Here is a 15,776-nt window from a genome sequence, read left to right as displayed (position 1 = left end):
TCAAACCAAAAAAAGAATTTTTCAGATTTACAAAAGCTTGTACTTCTTAGACATGGTTAAATTGTGGGCGTTGATATTTCGGAAGTGCTTTTCCAAAATATTCTAAAGAGTTATTTCAGAAGTGCATCTTCGAATACATTTAAAAAAAAATAGTTTTTTCAAAAGTGCACATTCAAAATAACTTTTTTTTTCTAAAAAAATTATTTTCGAAAATGCATTTCCAAAATATAAAAATATTTTAGGATTTTACCTCAGTCCCAACAAAACAGGAGTCTATAAAAAAAATTGTCTTAAACTAAATGCATTGAAATATATGCCCATGCGAGTTGTTAAGGGTTCGGTGTCACAAGCTTTTTAGCACAACATACTGGTGTGAAAGTTTAAGATCCACTTTGTGAGATGAACCTTGTCATTACTATTAAACCCTAGGTACTAATGTTAGAAGGATCCAGATTACAAAAAGGAGCTAGAGGTGAGGGATTATCAATAGACGTAGTCAATTTTATAGACTTGAACCCAACTTTAAACTCAATCAAATCTGATGAGGTATAACTATAAGTCCAATAAAGTCCTGAGAATACAAAGACGCGTCTCTGATACATAAATATTTTAAAGAAAGTACTAATCAATCATTTTTTGAATTATAAGACAAACAACAATATAAATTCAAATATTTAGGAATCAAATACATCTTACAAAGAAACTAACCACCTTACAAATAAAAAACATAATTGTAAATACTTATTATATAACAAATTAATCAATAAACAATTCACCAAACAAAAGCATTATCCTACAAATAAATTAACCATTTGCATCATATATTACTAAAGTAAACATAATACTGAAAAAATATATTTTTCCTTAAATTCATATATGAGACGAGTAACTCCAAACAAACACTAAAAAAAAACTAGTAAATTGTAACTTCTAATGTGAACATTATAAAGTTTGAGCCGCCACAATTTTAAAAAATTGAGTTTGTTTAGATAATATTATGGAGTCTATATATGAATATTGTGGTGGTTTTAATCGCCAAAATTCTCCAAAACTGGATCTATCCAAATAGCATCTTGAGAAACATTATAAGAAACTGATGAAAAGTGGTGGTCTAAATGTGAACATTAAGGCAGTTTCAACCACCACAATTCTAAAAATTGCACTTCTCTATCTAAACATGATTATTAATTGAGTCAAGGGTTTGTTAGGGTAGTATTATTTAGGCAAACATATAAGGTGCATATGAATTTTACTATTTGAATATGATAAAATTATTTAGAAAAGCATATACGGTGCATCAGGATAAGTTGACTCAGGGAGCACAAGAGAGAGAGAGAGAGAGAGAGAGAGAGAGAGAGAGAGAGAGAGAGAGAGAGAGAGTGTGACTTGGGAGGAATGGGAGAGGGTGCATCAGAAGGAGCGTGATAGATCGATCCAAGAGGTGCGTGAAAGGTTGATTCAAGAGAAACAGGAGATGGTGCATCAGAAAGAACATGAGAGGTTGGCCGAGGAGGAATGGGAGAAGTTGATAGAGTAGATGAGGGAGAAGTGTACCCGGGATGTAATTGGGGTAAGTATAAGTTTGGTTTAAAAAATTTGTGTTGTGTGTTGTTGTTTGTGTATTTAAATTTATGTATTGTGTTGTAGTTGTTCTTGTAATGCAGTAATTGAAATCGATGAGTGTACTCATTCACCTAAATTTAAATAAGTTTGGCATAACTGAGAAGGTTGTTTTGGGTGGTGCAAACACGAAAGGTAGTTGTTCTGCCCCATAACACAATTTTAAAACCACAATACCTCAACCATGTAACATGCTAAGATTATCAAGGGTGGTAGAGGAGATGGAAGACACAATCGTGATAACATTAGAACATGAACCAAGTCAATATTATATAATTGGAAAGAGTTATATTTTGCAGGGTATTAATTGGCCGGACATAACCATACTATAATTATGGTGTACTTAAGTACATATTTTGTGGTGATTTCAATTTATATTCTTTGATCTCAAATACTTTTAATGTCAAGACTCACGTCAAGATTTGACTTTTGTGTTAACATTTAGGTACCTGCAGAAAGAGACTGAACAACATATTATTTCTTAGACCTATCCAATATTTAATTTCAACAACAGGGACCAAACGTTGTCCAGAAGTACAAACAAAATATGTTAATTCAAGAGAAAAGAGAATGCTACCTAGCACCGTTTTCCATTAGTAAGTAAATATAAATTTGTGTTTTCTTTTATAAAACAAATTTATACACATTATTGATTATTCTCGATGTTTATGCAATGGACATTGTCAACTAATAATTGTATGTCCCAAGCAAAACAGTGTAATTATGCTATGCTCGTTAAACTATAATCTTGATTCAACGATGAAAGACATTTTGAGCGCGTAATTATTTGTAATAGTCAAATTTTACATTTAGTTTTGAATATTTTTAATCATGTTTAATTTTTTTCCAACATGCAGAGGTATGCAAGGATACAATTTAATGGCTCGTAAAGTAAGAAATACAAATTCAAAGTTCTTTTTTCCCAATAGTAAGTATTACCTGTACTTTTTGACATTCTTTTATTTTTTGCTAATGTATTACTTGTATTTTTTGTGTATTAATAACTATATGAAAATTATTTGTAGACGAGGAAACAACCTAATAAATATTCGTGTAAGTACTATATTATGAAACATATGTTGGATATTGTCTCCGAAAATATCACTGATTCATGTGTTAAGGTATTCACTTTATCCACATGCATGTAATTTGTTTATGTTAGTTGTTAAGTTATTAGGTAACATATGTTAGTTGTTAGTTGTCACTTTATCCTTATGAAATATATGTTGGATATTTTGTTGTTTGTTAGTTAGTAAAAGGTTTATGTTATTGTTTTTGTGGAGAATGGATCTTTAATGTTGTTATTATATGGTTGTCCTAATTTAAATTTTAGTCAAATTATAGGTGTTTAAATACCTGACACCATTTCCACAAAAAGATATAAGTGACATATGTTCACGTTGGGCTGATTTCTTTCTATCATTTTATGAACTTCAACAACACTAGTTTCTCTTGGTTGCTGTAAACAATGTGTATAAATTTTATGTTATACATATGTATTTGTTATCAAATATGTCTATAGGTTCTCTTGGTTTACCATTTTAGATATGTTTATATTAGATTTTGTTACAAATTTTGTAAACAATGTAATTTGTTATTATGTGTATAATATGTTATGTTATTTTATAAAATATAGTGTTCTGGTTTTGGTACAGATGTGTATATATAAACTCTGTAAAAAATGTGCATATAGATTATGTCTAAAAAAATACTGGTCAAATTAAAATTTAAAATAATTTAAAAATGGCAAAAAAACGTTTCCCCCTCGGTTTTTAATTTGAACCGAGGTAAATACATACTTTCTACCTCGAATATTAACAGAAATCGAGAGGTATAGTGGCACACGTTTTCTAGTTTTGAAAATATAAAAATTCTGTTGATGGGGATCAAACCCATGACCAATATAACTTTTCTCTCAATGGAACTATAACCGAGGAGAAAAGTGGTAAGTTTTCTTGACGCCCTTTGTTACCTTCCCTATGAAGCCGAGGTAAATCTCTTTTTTCACACCGAGGTAACATGGTTTTTCTCAGTAGTGCATTGATATTATCATTGAGCTCACCAACAAGATTATAAGCTTCAACCTCAATTTAGAAGTTGTCTTCAATTTATCTGATCACATAAATGACACTTACAATACAAAGGATGGTTACTATTTGGATTCCATACAAAAAAGAAAATTGACTTGATCCTAACGGATCACCCAATCCTAACAATAGATCTTGAAACTCTTATTATTGAAAAAGATTAAGTTTCTCTTTTGGATTGCCTGCCATAATTATGTTCTTACACCTTCTCTGCTTCATCACCACAACATGGTCGCTTAACTATATGCTTAAGATGTGACATAGAAAAGATCCATTTCTTCATTGCATTATTGACTATAGGGAATCTAGAAGCCTTTGACAGTACACTGGTTTTACTCATTCTTGTTTTTATTAGGCCCGTACTTGAAATTTTTGGCTAAAAAATGAGATTCATGGCACCCTGTCATAACCTATTTGGCGTATGGATCTAGTAGACTTGAAGAAATCTTAACTTTACATGTATATCTCATGAAACCATCCCCGTGTATCACTTTTGCTTGGGTGGTCATGCAGGGACGGATCCAAATGTTTTAATAAGTAGGGTCAAGGTCAATAGAGAACAAATCATTGTTAAGATCATAAATTAAAATAGCGTAAAACAACAACCATTTGCTCTTTAACTGAAACATCTCGAGATTCATCAATTAAAATAGAGAACAAATCATTGTTAAGATCATCAATAATAACTTTTGTGGTCTCACAAACAGCAGCTTTCACAATATCTTTTTGAATGCTAGGTGACACTAATTTGAGATTTCCCCGAGCTTTTTTCAACACTTTATCAATCTCTTCATTATTATTACAAAGAAATTGTAGAATCTCAAGAAAATTAGCTTTATTCTTTGAATTCATCAATTCATCATCACCACGAAATGTCAATCCCAACTTTAATAAAAGTCTAATACAATCAACTATTGCAGTTAAATGAATCCGATATTCCCTTTTAATCAAGTCAGATTTTTTGTTGATAGCAACGTCAATATGTTGTTTTTGATTCATTCGTGCATTACATTTTCTCCAAGCTTGATTGTGAGCACAATTAGGACCTTCCACATGGACATTGAGTCTATCTTTCTTTTCCCAATTTAAAAATCCCCCAGTCACAAATGCATTCCAACCTTTGTGTTCTCCTATCTCATATCTCATAAGGTAACAACATAAACAAAACACAACATCTTTTGATACACTATATTCCAACCAACTACCAAATTCTAGAAACCAATCAGGATTGAACTTACGTAAAGACGTACCAATTTGTCGTTGTGGAAAATTATGCTCCTTTGGTTGAAAAGGCCCTTTTTGTAAATAAGCTTTTCGGATTTCATCTCGATCATTTGGATGATAACATGACATTTGATTCCTCTTTCCAGGATCAGCAGGAAGATTATCCAAATCAACATCTAAAAATCTTTTTTTTCAAAGATGGCTCTAATTGTTGTGTTGATGTATTTTCCACTTCATTAACTTGTTGAGACTCTAATGTTGATTTTCTTTTAAAATACTTTTCCATTTCTAACACATAAAAATATAACTCTAATTAGTTACTTGATTCAGATATAATTACAAACATAAGCTTAAAATTAAAAACATCATAAAAATTAAGACAAAAATATAAAATCACAACACAATAATATAATAATATACCCAAAGAAAAAAATGAAGGAAGAAACTTACTAGAATGATTGTCTTTTAGCTTCACTTTGATAAAAGATAAAAAAAAGATTTAAAGTTGGAGATTTGTGAAGAAAAAAATAAAGTAGTGTGTAGAAGAAAGAAGAAGACAAAAAAGAAAATAGAATGAAAGAATTAAGAAATATGATGCTACGATAGATTTACTTAAAAAACTCTATTCAACTTCCTCATACCTTTTTAATTTGCAATTACTTTTGAAAATAAAAACAATAAAGAAAAATTAAGTGTAAGATTTATGTTTCCTATAAGATAAAATTTAAAGTAGATGAGTGTTGTGGAGACATTAAGATATTTTATGTGGGATCAATATATCAATAACTATTATTATTAGTTTTAATGAAAAAAATCAAGTGGGGTCACTTGACCCCAATTAGCACTACTTAGATCCGTCTCTGTGGTTATGCCATGAAGAACTCCTTTCACATTTGTTTTGGTAAACCATGAACATGGAACAAAAAAATGTTTTCAAGTGATACTTCCTTAACTCTTCATGCATTATTACCAACGTTTAGGGAAGTTGTGTTGGCACGCAAGCTCATATTGGCTTTGATGGTACCTTTTAAACCTCATCAGGGATATGACATGCGACTTCTCCATTTTTTATTCTAAACTCTTCAGATATCATCCACGCAGAATTTCTTGTCATTCATAAAGGCCAATCGTCAGCCAAAGACATGGACATTAATGATACGACACATTATACATACTTATCCCACTATACCAGCTTCATTGACATCCCTTGAACAAGTATCAAAATATACGATGTTGATTCAAGGTATTGAATATATTTTATTTGAAAATAATTTATTTGAAGTTATTCACACTCTCCGTGAAGACAATCAAATAACTAATTATATGGTCAAATTTAAAATATCTACTAATATTGATCTCTTGATAGAATAATTAATTAGAAAAAACTATTCACAATTCAATCACACCAAAACATTTGATGTGTGAGGACAAAGAACAGCAGGAACCAAAATTACTGCCTTTAGCAATAATAACCAATAAGCAGAAAATATAACAAAAGAAAATAAGGCGAGAAAGACAAAAGTTTTGTTTATCCAATTCGATCAAAAGATTTATGTCTAGGGGATAGAGCAGCTCTCCAATTCACTATACTCAAAAAGTTGTTACAAGATATTACAAATAAGTTACAAGAAAATAACCCTCGTCTTTAGAGTTCCCAAGAACAAACTCCTAATTTTTACCCAAGTATTTTCCAACCTTTCCCACTCTTAATATATGAATTACTCAAACCCAATATGTTTAGAAGGATTTCCAATCCCCATAAATAACTTGAAAGGTTTTTCAAAAACCTTTGCCTATCTAAATTTTCCCTTAGAATTCCTAAACTCTTATTTATCGCTTTTTGCTCTAAGACTCTAAAATTTTCACACTATAATAACAGAAGAGATACATATTTATAATTACTAAAGTCCAATAGATCCATAACAAAGCCCAAAACAAAACCCATTAATTGTTAGAATAAAATATTATAAATATTTTATAATATATTTTTATATTAATATAAACAATATATATAATCAATATTCTAATATTAAATAAATGGATACACAAACCGAACCAGCCAAACCCGATATCCGCAAACCACCCAAACCGAACCTTCTTGCTGCTTTTCGGCTTCTTGATTTCTAGAAATCTTGAAACATGTTTTCTTTCTCTTCATCACTTAAGGTTTTAAGACATACTTCAACAATCTCTACCTTGACTTGAAACTATGGTGATGCGAATTTAATCATCAATCATCTTGATGCTCTCTACCATATTGAAACACTATTTAATAACCTTGATTAAGTTGAAAACACCCTTAAATCTTGATCTCTCCACTTGCACCAACTTGTTTCCAATCACCTTTTTCTGCCTAGGTAATTTAACAATATGCAAGAATTCTTCAACCATCATTGACTCTGCCTACTTTCAAATGCCTCCCTGAAGGTCCTTCTTTCTAAATTTTGCAACCGTTCAACCATATTCAAAGCATAACAACCAAGACTAGCATAGTCGTCCCTTTGAGATGCTACAATCCCCTCATTACCTTATCACGAGTTAAATGATAATATGAAATTTGTGTAACCGTTCCCTCACTATTACTAGTGGCAATGTAGGAAACTCCACCTTATACTAAATTTTCTCCGCCATAGTTTATAAAAGGTTTATCCCTTGGTTTTTACTCTTCTTCCTTTAAAGATACTCTTTGACAACCAAATAAGATTCTTTAACACCAGCCTTACCCTAGAAACTCAATGACAACTTAGTGGTCTCATGCAATTTTTATCCCTTGTTTTATGAAAAATTCACCATACACTTCTGAAACATCCTTCAAGCATTCATTCATAATGCCTTGACATCAAATCCCAAAGCTCTTTCTTGTCATGAAAGCCTCCACTAGTTAATAATGAATGGACAACAATATTTGAACCATCTAAAATATGTATACCACATATTTTAGACCATTTAGCTATAATCACTTCATCATGTGAAATCTTCATCACTCCATGTTTTACTCTTGTGCAATAGCCTAGATCATCTCACATACTTATAGATAACAAATTTCGCTTGAGTTCTGGAACATAACTCACACTGTGAAGAAGAAACTCATGATCATAGAACATTTTAAGTATGAATGTACCAATATCGTGAATCTTGCAAGCCTTATTGTTACTAAGGCGAGCTACTCCACCTTGCTTCAGTTTCAAAGTCTCAAAGGATTCTATTCTTGGCCACATGTGATAAGAGCAACCTGAGTCTATGACCCAACTATCTTCAGTGTATAAACCTGATACCACTAGTGCACCAACCCTCTCATAATCATCCTCATCCAAGGCAACTGCAACTTAAAAAGAATCATCATTGACCTTTCTCTCAGGACAATCCTTCTTGAAGTGCCAGATTTTATGACAATTAAAATATTTTACCTTTGACTTGTCAAACCTCTTTGATTTGGAAGTTCCTCTATGCTCAATTCATCCTCTATAAACACTCAAGCATTCACCACTATTTTCAATCTTCAAATATTCCACCTTTGAAAATTCTTTGGATTTTACCGTCGTTTGGACTTCATCCAAAGTGATAGTGTAACACCCCATATTTTATAATTTTAATTTAATCAGAAATTAAATTATTATTTATAATTATTTGGCATTTGATTGGATTTAATTGAAGAATTATAGAAAAAGAGGTTATTGGGCTTGATGTGGTGTTAGTAAAGAGGGGGGGTGCTATATTAGTAGGCCTTTTTACTAAATTAAATCTATTTTCATAAAAATAAGGAATTGAGGAAAAAAGGAAAATAGATGTGGAAGAGGAGCAGAAGAGTAGAAGTGCTGATACGTGAAAGAGGAACAGAAGAGGAAGAGGGCTAATCAAGAATCTTTGGCTAAGGTAAGGGGGGACTCTCCGGTTATCATCTATTATCGTATTCTTGGATAATAATATTGATTAGGGATGTTGTTGAGTCAATTGGATTATATGTCGGGTTTAGGGAGGTTATGAATTGATGAAAATTGCATGGATTATTGATTGATTATGTGTTGTTTTGATGTGTGATGATGAATAATGATGCAATTGATGATTAACTGCCTGTATATGATGTTTAGAGTCAGTTTTGGACTCAAATTGGGTGAGATCGCAGAGTCTGAACGCAGACCCGTAATTCTGCAAAATCGCCAGGTCGCGCCGCGAACCGTTGGACAGAATTCCAAGAAGTTATGATACGCTCAGGTCGCGCCGCGTCCATGTGTTGGTGCCGCGAAGGCGTACTTGTTTTCTCGTATCGCGCCGCGTGCATAGGTTGGCGCCGCGAACGCGTTTGTGTGGTTCAGGTCGCGCCGCGAACCTTGGTTGCGCCGCGTGCTGTAGCGTTAGTTGTTTTCTTAGAAGAGTTAAATGATGTGTAACTTTAGAACCGTAGGTCTGTTTTTAGTGCCGTTTCGAGCACGATGAATCTTATGAGATAGCCTATGTTTTAAATGATGGAATGAGGTGCGAATCCAATTATTTTTAAATATGATTTTATTTCTTGGTGAGTGATGTATTGTACATATATGTGATGAGATGTGTTAAATACATGCTACGTTGAAATATTAATCATGTGACGATTTGTTTAATTGGATGATATATTGTTGACATATATGATGAAATGTGACAATATAAGATGTTGTTTTGAAAAACATTATGATGTGATGATTTGTTGAGAGTTGTATGATGATGACTGATTTGCTTTGGAATGATGTGGATACATGTGTGTTCTTATTATTGATGATGATGATTGATGTGGACACATGTATGTTCTTTAATGATGATGATGATGATAATTGATTGTATTTGAATGATGCTAATGTATATAAACATACTTTGATGATTGTTGAAGCGGTAAAACGGCAAGCAAAAAGTAATAGGTATTATTTATTACCGGGTGATATAGGTTATATCGTATCGTAGTCCACAGAGATTGGTTGAGAAAAACTGCCGTTCGACTATCTCGCGTTCTAAGTTTCATGATTTGGGTGCGGAAAGTAAATGCGGGAAAAGTAAATAAAAGCAGATAAACAATCTCAATAGTCTAAGAGAAATAGTTATGGAATTGCATTTCGTTCTACCCGTCGAATACTTAAATCTGAAGATCTATCGCTCGACACTCACAATACGCATCAACATCACCGGGCATCACCCGAGATGCCACATCGGTGTCCATGTCTGCAACACCGACGAAAGCTCAACCGTACTATTCTCATCAGCGATTTCTCCACCGACACAAACAACACGGAGGCATTAGACTCGATACCCACTACGATTGTTAGTCCTAAATCCATGTCTGCAACCCAGAAACTAACAGTTATCATTCCTAATCAAGATCTATGGTGTCCATGTCTGCAACAACACAAATCCAGAGCATTTAAGCAAAAAGATCAAGAACAACAACAATGATGATTTGTAAAGCGAATATATAAACGATCCCAAGATCCACAAATATACATACAATAAGAGTAGAAACATACATACAACACCCACCATTGGAATGAAACAAAGGGAAGAGAGAAGATGAACCGGAAAGATCTCACCGGTACAATGAAATCGAGACAGATCCATGATCAATCCACATGACGTCGCACCCAATGGTGTTTCCCAAGCCTCTAAACTATCAAAATTGGACCAGAGCTCTTCCATGGGGGAAAGAGGTGATAAAAAACCCTAAAAATGTGATTTTACAACATATATACCAAAACTGAAGTCGCAGACCGCGCTAAGCGCGCCCAGCGCGCTAAGCGGGCTGTTTTTTATTGTTCTGAAACCTCCAGACCGCGCTTAGCGCCAAAAACCCGCGCTAAGCGCCCAAATTTCTGCCAAACGGGTCAAAAATGCTCCCAGACCGCGCTTAGCGCGGTCAAGCCCGCTTAGCCCGCTCAACAGAAAATGGAAATCTTATTTTGGTCATATCTTGAGAACCGTAACTCCGATTTGTGCCCGGTTCGAAGCGTTGGAAAGCTTATTTCATGCTCTATCTAACAATGAATAAATTGCAACCAAATTGATGATTTTTATCATCCTTATTTTGAGCTTTGTCCGTCGAAGAATTGGTAAAATCGCGTGCTCGCCGCTGTGTCTTCGACACTTTATTCCTCAAAGCTTCGAACACGCATAAATACCTACAAAAAGACAACAAAACTATCAAATGGTATATATTTACACGAAAACGTAACAAAACACAAACGATACAAATATACACAAAAACGGGGAATTATTCAAACGGTATTAACAAAAAGTATCGATAAGTGCCATTATTTACAAACACAAAATAACTACATTTTGGCACTTAACAATGATGATGATGATGATGATGAAATGGGTATTTGATGATGTTACTCATTAGACTTGACGATGGTATAAGTATGTTGTATATGTTGCATTCATTCATATTCATTGATGATACTGTATCCATAAGGGTGTGTTGGATCAGTAAAGGGCATGATTCCCATTGTGTGGAATCTGTGCTGGCAGGGCCGTATCTTGATGATGTTGGATCGATCATGGGTTATTCCCATTTGATGAGGTTGGTACCACATGCATAGTGTCAGTTCATACATATGCATACTTTTATAACATGATTGGAAGTATTCCAGTGTTATAAATATTGATGACGTGTTGGTTGTTTGTTTTGTTGAATTAATGTTGAGTATGATTGTCTGTTTGAAAGATGTGTTTTGTTGACGTTTGTGTAAATGATGGATGTTCCTGATAATCTGAATATGATGAAATTGGGTGAATAATATAACTATGATGTGTTGTTATTTAAGATGCAATAACATTTGTTAACTATGATGAGACTCACCCTTACTGTTGACATTTTCAGATTGAGGATAGCTGCTTTCGACTTGGTGAGGATTAGCTCATAAGTCAGTGTTTTAGTGTAGCGTCAGGTGTCATGCTCTGATATTGTAACACTGGGGGAACGCTAGTTTAGAGTTTATGATGATACTCTATCGTGTTGTTATTGTATTAGATTCTGTGGGATATTGCATAGATGGTGTTATGCTTATCCGTATGATGAATTTTCTGCTGTGTTAACATGAGATGTTTATGTATTATGATGAATTGTTCCTTAGTGAAAGCATGACAATGAATTTATGATAAATTGTTTTAATTGGAATTGTGGCACCCTTGTTTTCATGTTTTACTCTGAATTATTTTATAAATTTCCGCGGGGTTTAGAAGGGTGTTACAGATAGTAGCTTACTTACCATAAAGAAGACCATCCTTAAAGTGTTCAAATGATTTGGGTAATGAACTGAACAAGAGTAGAGGCTTGTCCTTATCATCGATTTTCACATCAATATTCTCAAGATCATCAATAATCTTATGAAATTCTCCCAACTGTTCAACTAAAGATTTGTTCTTCACTATTCAAAATGAATAAAGTTGTTGTTTTAGACACAACCTGAGAGCCAAAGTCTTGGTCTTATACAAAGGTTCAAGTTCTTCCCACATCACAATCACAATTACCTCCTTGGAGACTTCTCTTAGAACTTAATCCTCGAAGCACAAGATAATGACATTTCTAGCCTTATCCACCATCTCGGTCTTCTGTACATGTGTAAGTGTTGCATGCATCAATGCTTCATCCTTTAAAGCATCAATACACTTCTACTGAATTTAAATTGCTTGCATATTAGCTTTCCATAACCCAAAGTCGTTGTTTCCGGAAAATTTCTCGATCTCCCATTTACTCATGGGGCTCACTTGTAAACGATCCCCCTTTGCCCCACGATGGGTGCCACTTGTTATGAAATTGATAGAAGAATTAATCAAAAGAAACTTTTCACGGTTCAATCACACCAAGAAATTTGATGTGTGGGGACAAAAAACAGTAACAACTAAAATAAATTTTCTTCTACAAGAATAACTAATAAACAGAAAATATAACAGAAGAGAATAAGGTGAGAAAGGCGAAAAGTTTACCCAATTCGATGAAAAGATCCACGTCTGAAGGAGAAAGCACCTCTCCAATTCACTATATTTAGAAAATTGTTACAAGATACTAGAAAATGAGTTACAAGAAAATATCCTCGCCTTCAGAGTTCCCAAGAACAAACCCCCTATTTTTTACCCAAGTGTTTCTCAATCTCTTCAACTCTCATTATATGAATCACTCAAACCCTAAGTGTTTAGAAGTATTTCCAATCCCCTTAGGTACCTCCAAAGATTTTCCAAAAACTCTTGTCTTTCGATGTTTTCCCTTAAAATTCACTAAACTCTTATTTCTCCCTTAAAATCCAACCGATCCATAACAAAACCCAAAATAAAACCCATTAATTATTATAATAAAATATTATAAATATCTTATAATATCATGTCATATTAATTTATACTATTTTTAAATTAATATTTATTCAATATTCTAACATTAAATAAATAGATCTGCAAAGCGAACTGACCAAACTCTATATCCATAAACCGCTCAAACTAAACATTCTTCTTACTTTTCAATAAACATTCTTATTTCTTTTCAATGGTCTGACTAAACATTCTTATTATTTTTCAATAAACATTCTTATTTCTTTTCAATGGTCTGAGTTTTTACAATCTCAAAACATGTTTTTATCTTTTCATTACTTAAGGTTTCAAAACATACTTTTAACACACTAAAGTGCATGTTGCTAAAATACTCTTTCTTAAATAGATATGTAGGTGTGAATTTACTTCTATATTTCTTAAAATACGTTCATTCATTTAAAAAAAATGTATTAGCAAGTAAATGTTAAACACATTCTAAAGGGCATAGTGCATGTTGCTAATATATATATATATATATATATATATATATATATATATATATATATATATATATATATATATATATATATATATATATATATATATATATATATATAACTTTTAAATATTATGTTAAAAAACATGTAATTTAGAATTATTTAATTTATTATCATGTATAAAACAATTACGGTCAACATATATAATTGTATATGTTAGTATATTACTTCCTCCGTCTCATAATAGGTGTACTCTTTGAGATTTTCACACTTCTTAAGAAAATGATTAATTATGTTAGGAATTGTATTATTTTCAAGAATTTAGTTTGGAACATCCGGGATGTAGTATGGGGGTTAAATCATTGGTTTGGAGGTGGTCGTTCATTGGAAATATTTCTTACCCCAATTGTAACTTTTATGAGTTTGACAAAAACTCTTTGTTTTACTTAAGTTAGGTTTCAATTGGTGGACAATTTTGCCCCACGGTTTCGACCATTTCTTTATAATCTCCATTTGAGAACTTTGTTTCTTTTCAATATATCTTGCTTACAAAAAAAAGTCTCATTTACTAAAAGAATCTTATTAATAATAAGTAGTGGAGTACTTAAATGAATTAAATTACAATAAATAAGGGTAAGTTAGTGGAAAGAAATAATAAATAACACATTGATATTTTAAATGGACAAATAATTTGAGACAAACAAAAAAAAGGAAAAGATATGACACGTATTGTGAGACGGAGGGAGTAATAGTTTTTCAATATACCTAATAAATTGTCTTAAAGAAAAAATATAAATATTTTATACATGTATATAAATATACATATTTAATAATATATTAAATACATTGTTCTTCAAAAATTTAAATTGTTCATGAAAAAATCAGATATATTCTTATTTTAAAATTAATTTAATTTATTAATATCATCTTTAAAATATATAAGCAGTATAAATATGTTTGTCTAAAAAATATTATTGTAATGTAATTAAATGACTATAAAAAAAATTCATACGGTAGAAGCAAATGGCACATAAAATATGAAAGAAAATTGACCAAAAAAATTGATAAAAAAAATACTTCCCATTGAATAAGTCTTGCTTATACAATACGATGCTTTAATATATTGGTCCCTAAATAGAGGGTACATGAATTAATTATTATAATTAAATAAATCTAGTACTATACCTCTTGAATAAATAATGAACTAGTCCCACAATGACTCATACTGAATTTCTTCCCAATCACTCAACTCAAAAACATCATAATTCCTAGATTCATCAAATTCCAATGATCCAAACATGAGTGCTGCTTCTGTCCTTTGCATCCACATGTTTGGTGAATCCATAGGACACTCATTGATAGCTTGAATTTGAGAAGGTGAAAGCCCTACCCTCACTGCAGGAACATCAACACTTCCATTTCCATTCCCATTGCCATTGCTATTGCTATTGCTATTGACACCCCCTTCTGATATTGGCCTCTTCTTGAACTGCAATGCTGCTTGTTGAGCTGCTACACGAATATCCTCACCCTTAGAACTTGCTGGCATTGGAAGCTTCTCAACCAACTCAGGAAAATTGAGCCTCGCGGATCGACCTTTGAGATGAAAAGCTGCTACATCATATGCTGCTGCTGCCATTTGTGGCTCTTCATAGCTTCCTAACCATATTCTGGTTTTCTTACCTGGCTCTCGTATTTCTGACACGAATTTTCCCCATTTTCTCTTTCGAACACCTATGTAAGATGTTGTTGTCGGTTTTGGAGAAGCAGGAACGTTGTTTTGTTGCATGATGTTTGATTCTTCCATTGTGATTTGATGAAGGATAGATATATAAATAACAAAGATCTGTGTTTTGTTTGGAAGGTGAATTTCTTCGTAGGTACGTAGGTGAGTGGAGAGATGCTGTCAGTGAGAGAGCAATATAAAGCCACGTTTTCTTGCTTTTTGTATTTATTAAATTATATAGGAGTACTATTTTGTGATGTCATATATGTCAATAAATTTATTTATTTTATTGTAAAATCTTTAGATGAGTTGAATATTTATTTTATTAAATTAAAATGTTTACTCATAATAATCAAAAGT

The 15,776-nt window shown here is 32.4% G+C and overlaps 1 protein-coding gene across 1 annotated transcript; it reads right to left on the bottom strand.

Annotated features, from left to right (window-relative positions):
- Nucleotides 1-14,773: 14,773 nt before the first annotated feature.
- On the bottom strand, nucleotides 14,774-15,564 carry LOC131647102 (ethylene-responsive transcription factor ERF022-like). The gene has a single exon (XM_058917015.1). The coding sequence runs from the start codon at nucleotides 15,495-15,497 to the stop codon at nucleotides 14,895-14,897; it is 603 nt and encodes a 200-aa protein (XP_058772998.1). The 5' UTR covers nucleotides 15,498-15,564; the 3' UTR covers nucleotides 14,774-14,894.
- Nucleotides 15,565-15,776: the final 212 nt, after the last annotated feature.

The sequence above is a fragment of the Vicia villosa genome, linkage group LG2, assembly GCF_029867415.1.
Source record: "Vicia villosa cultivar HV-30 ecotype Madison, WI linkage group LG2, Vvil1.0, whole genome shotgun sequence".
In the NCBI taxonomy this organism is placed as follows: domain Eukaryota; kingdom Viridiplantae; phylum Streptophyta; class Magnoliopsida; order Fabales; family Fabaceae; genus Vicia; species Vicia villosa.
This window is presented reverse-complemented; position numbering and strand designations above follow the sequence as displayed.

Coding starts and splice junctions, on each gene's coding strand:
- LOC131647102 (XM_058917015.1), bottom strand. CDS start 15,497: ATGGAAGAATCAAACATCATGCAACAAAACAACGTTCCTGCTTCTCCA.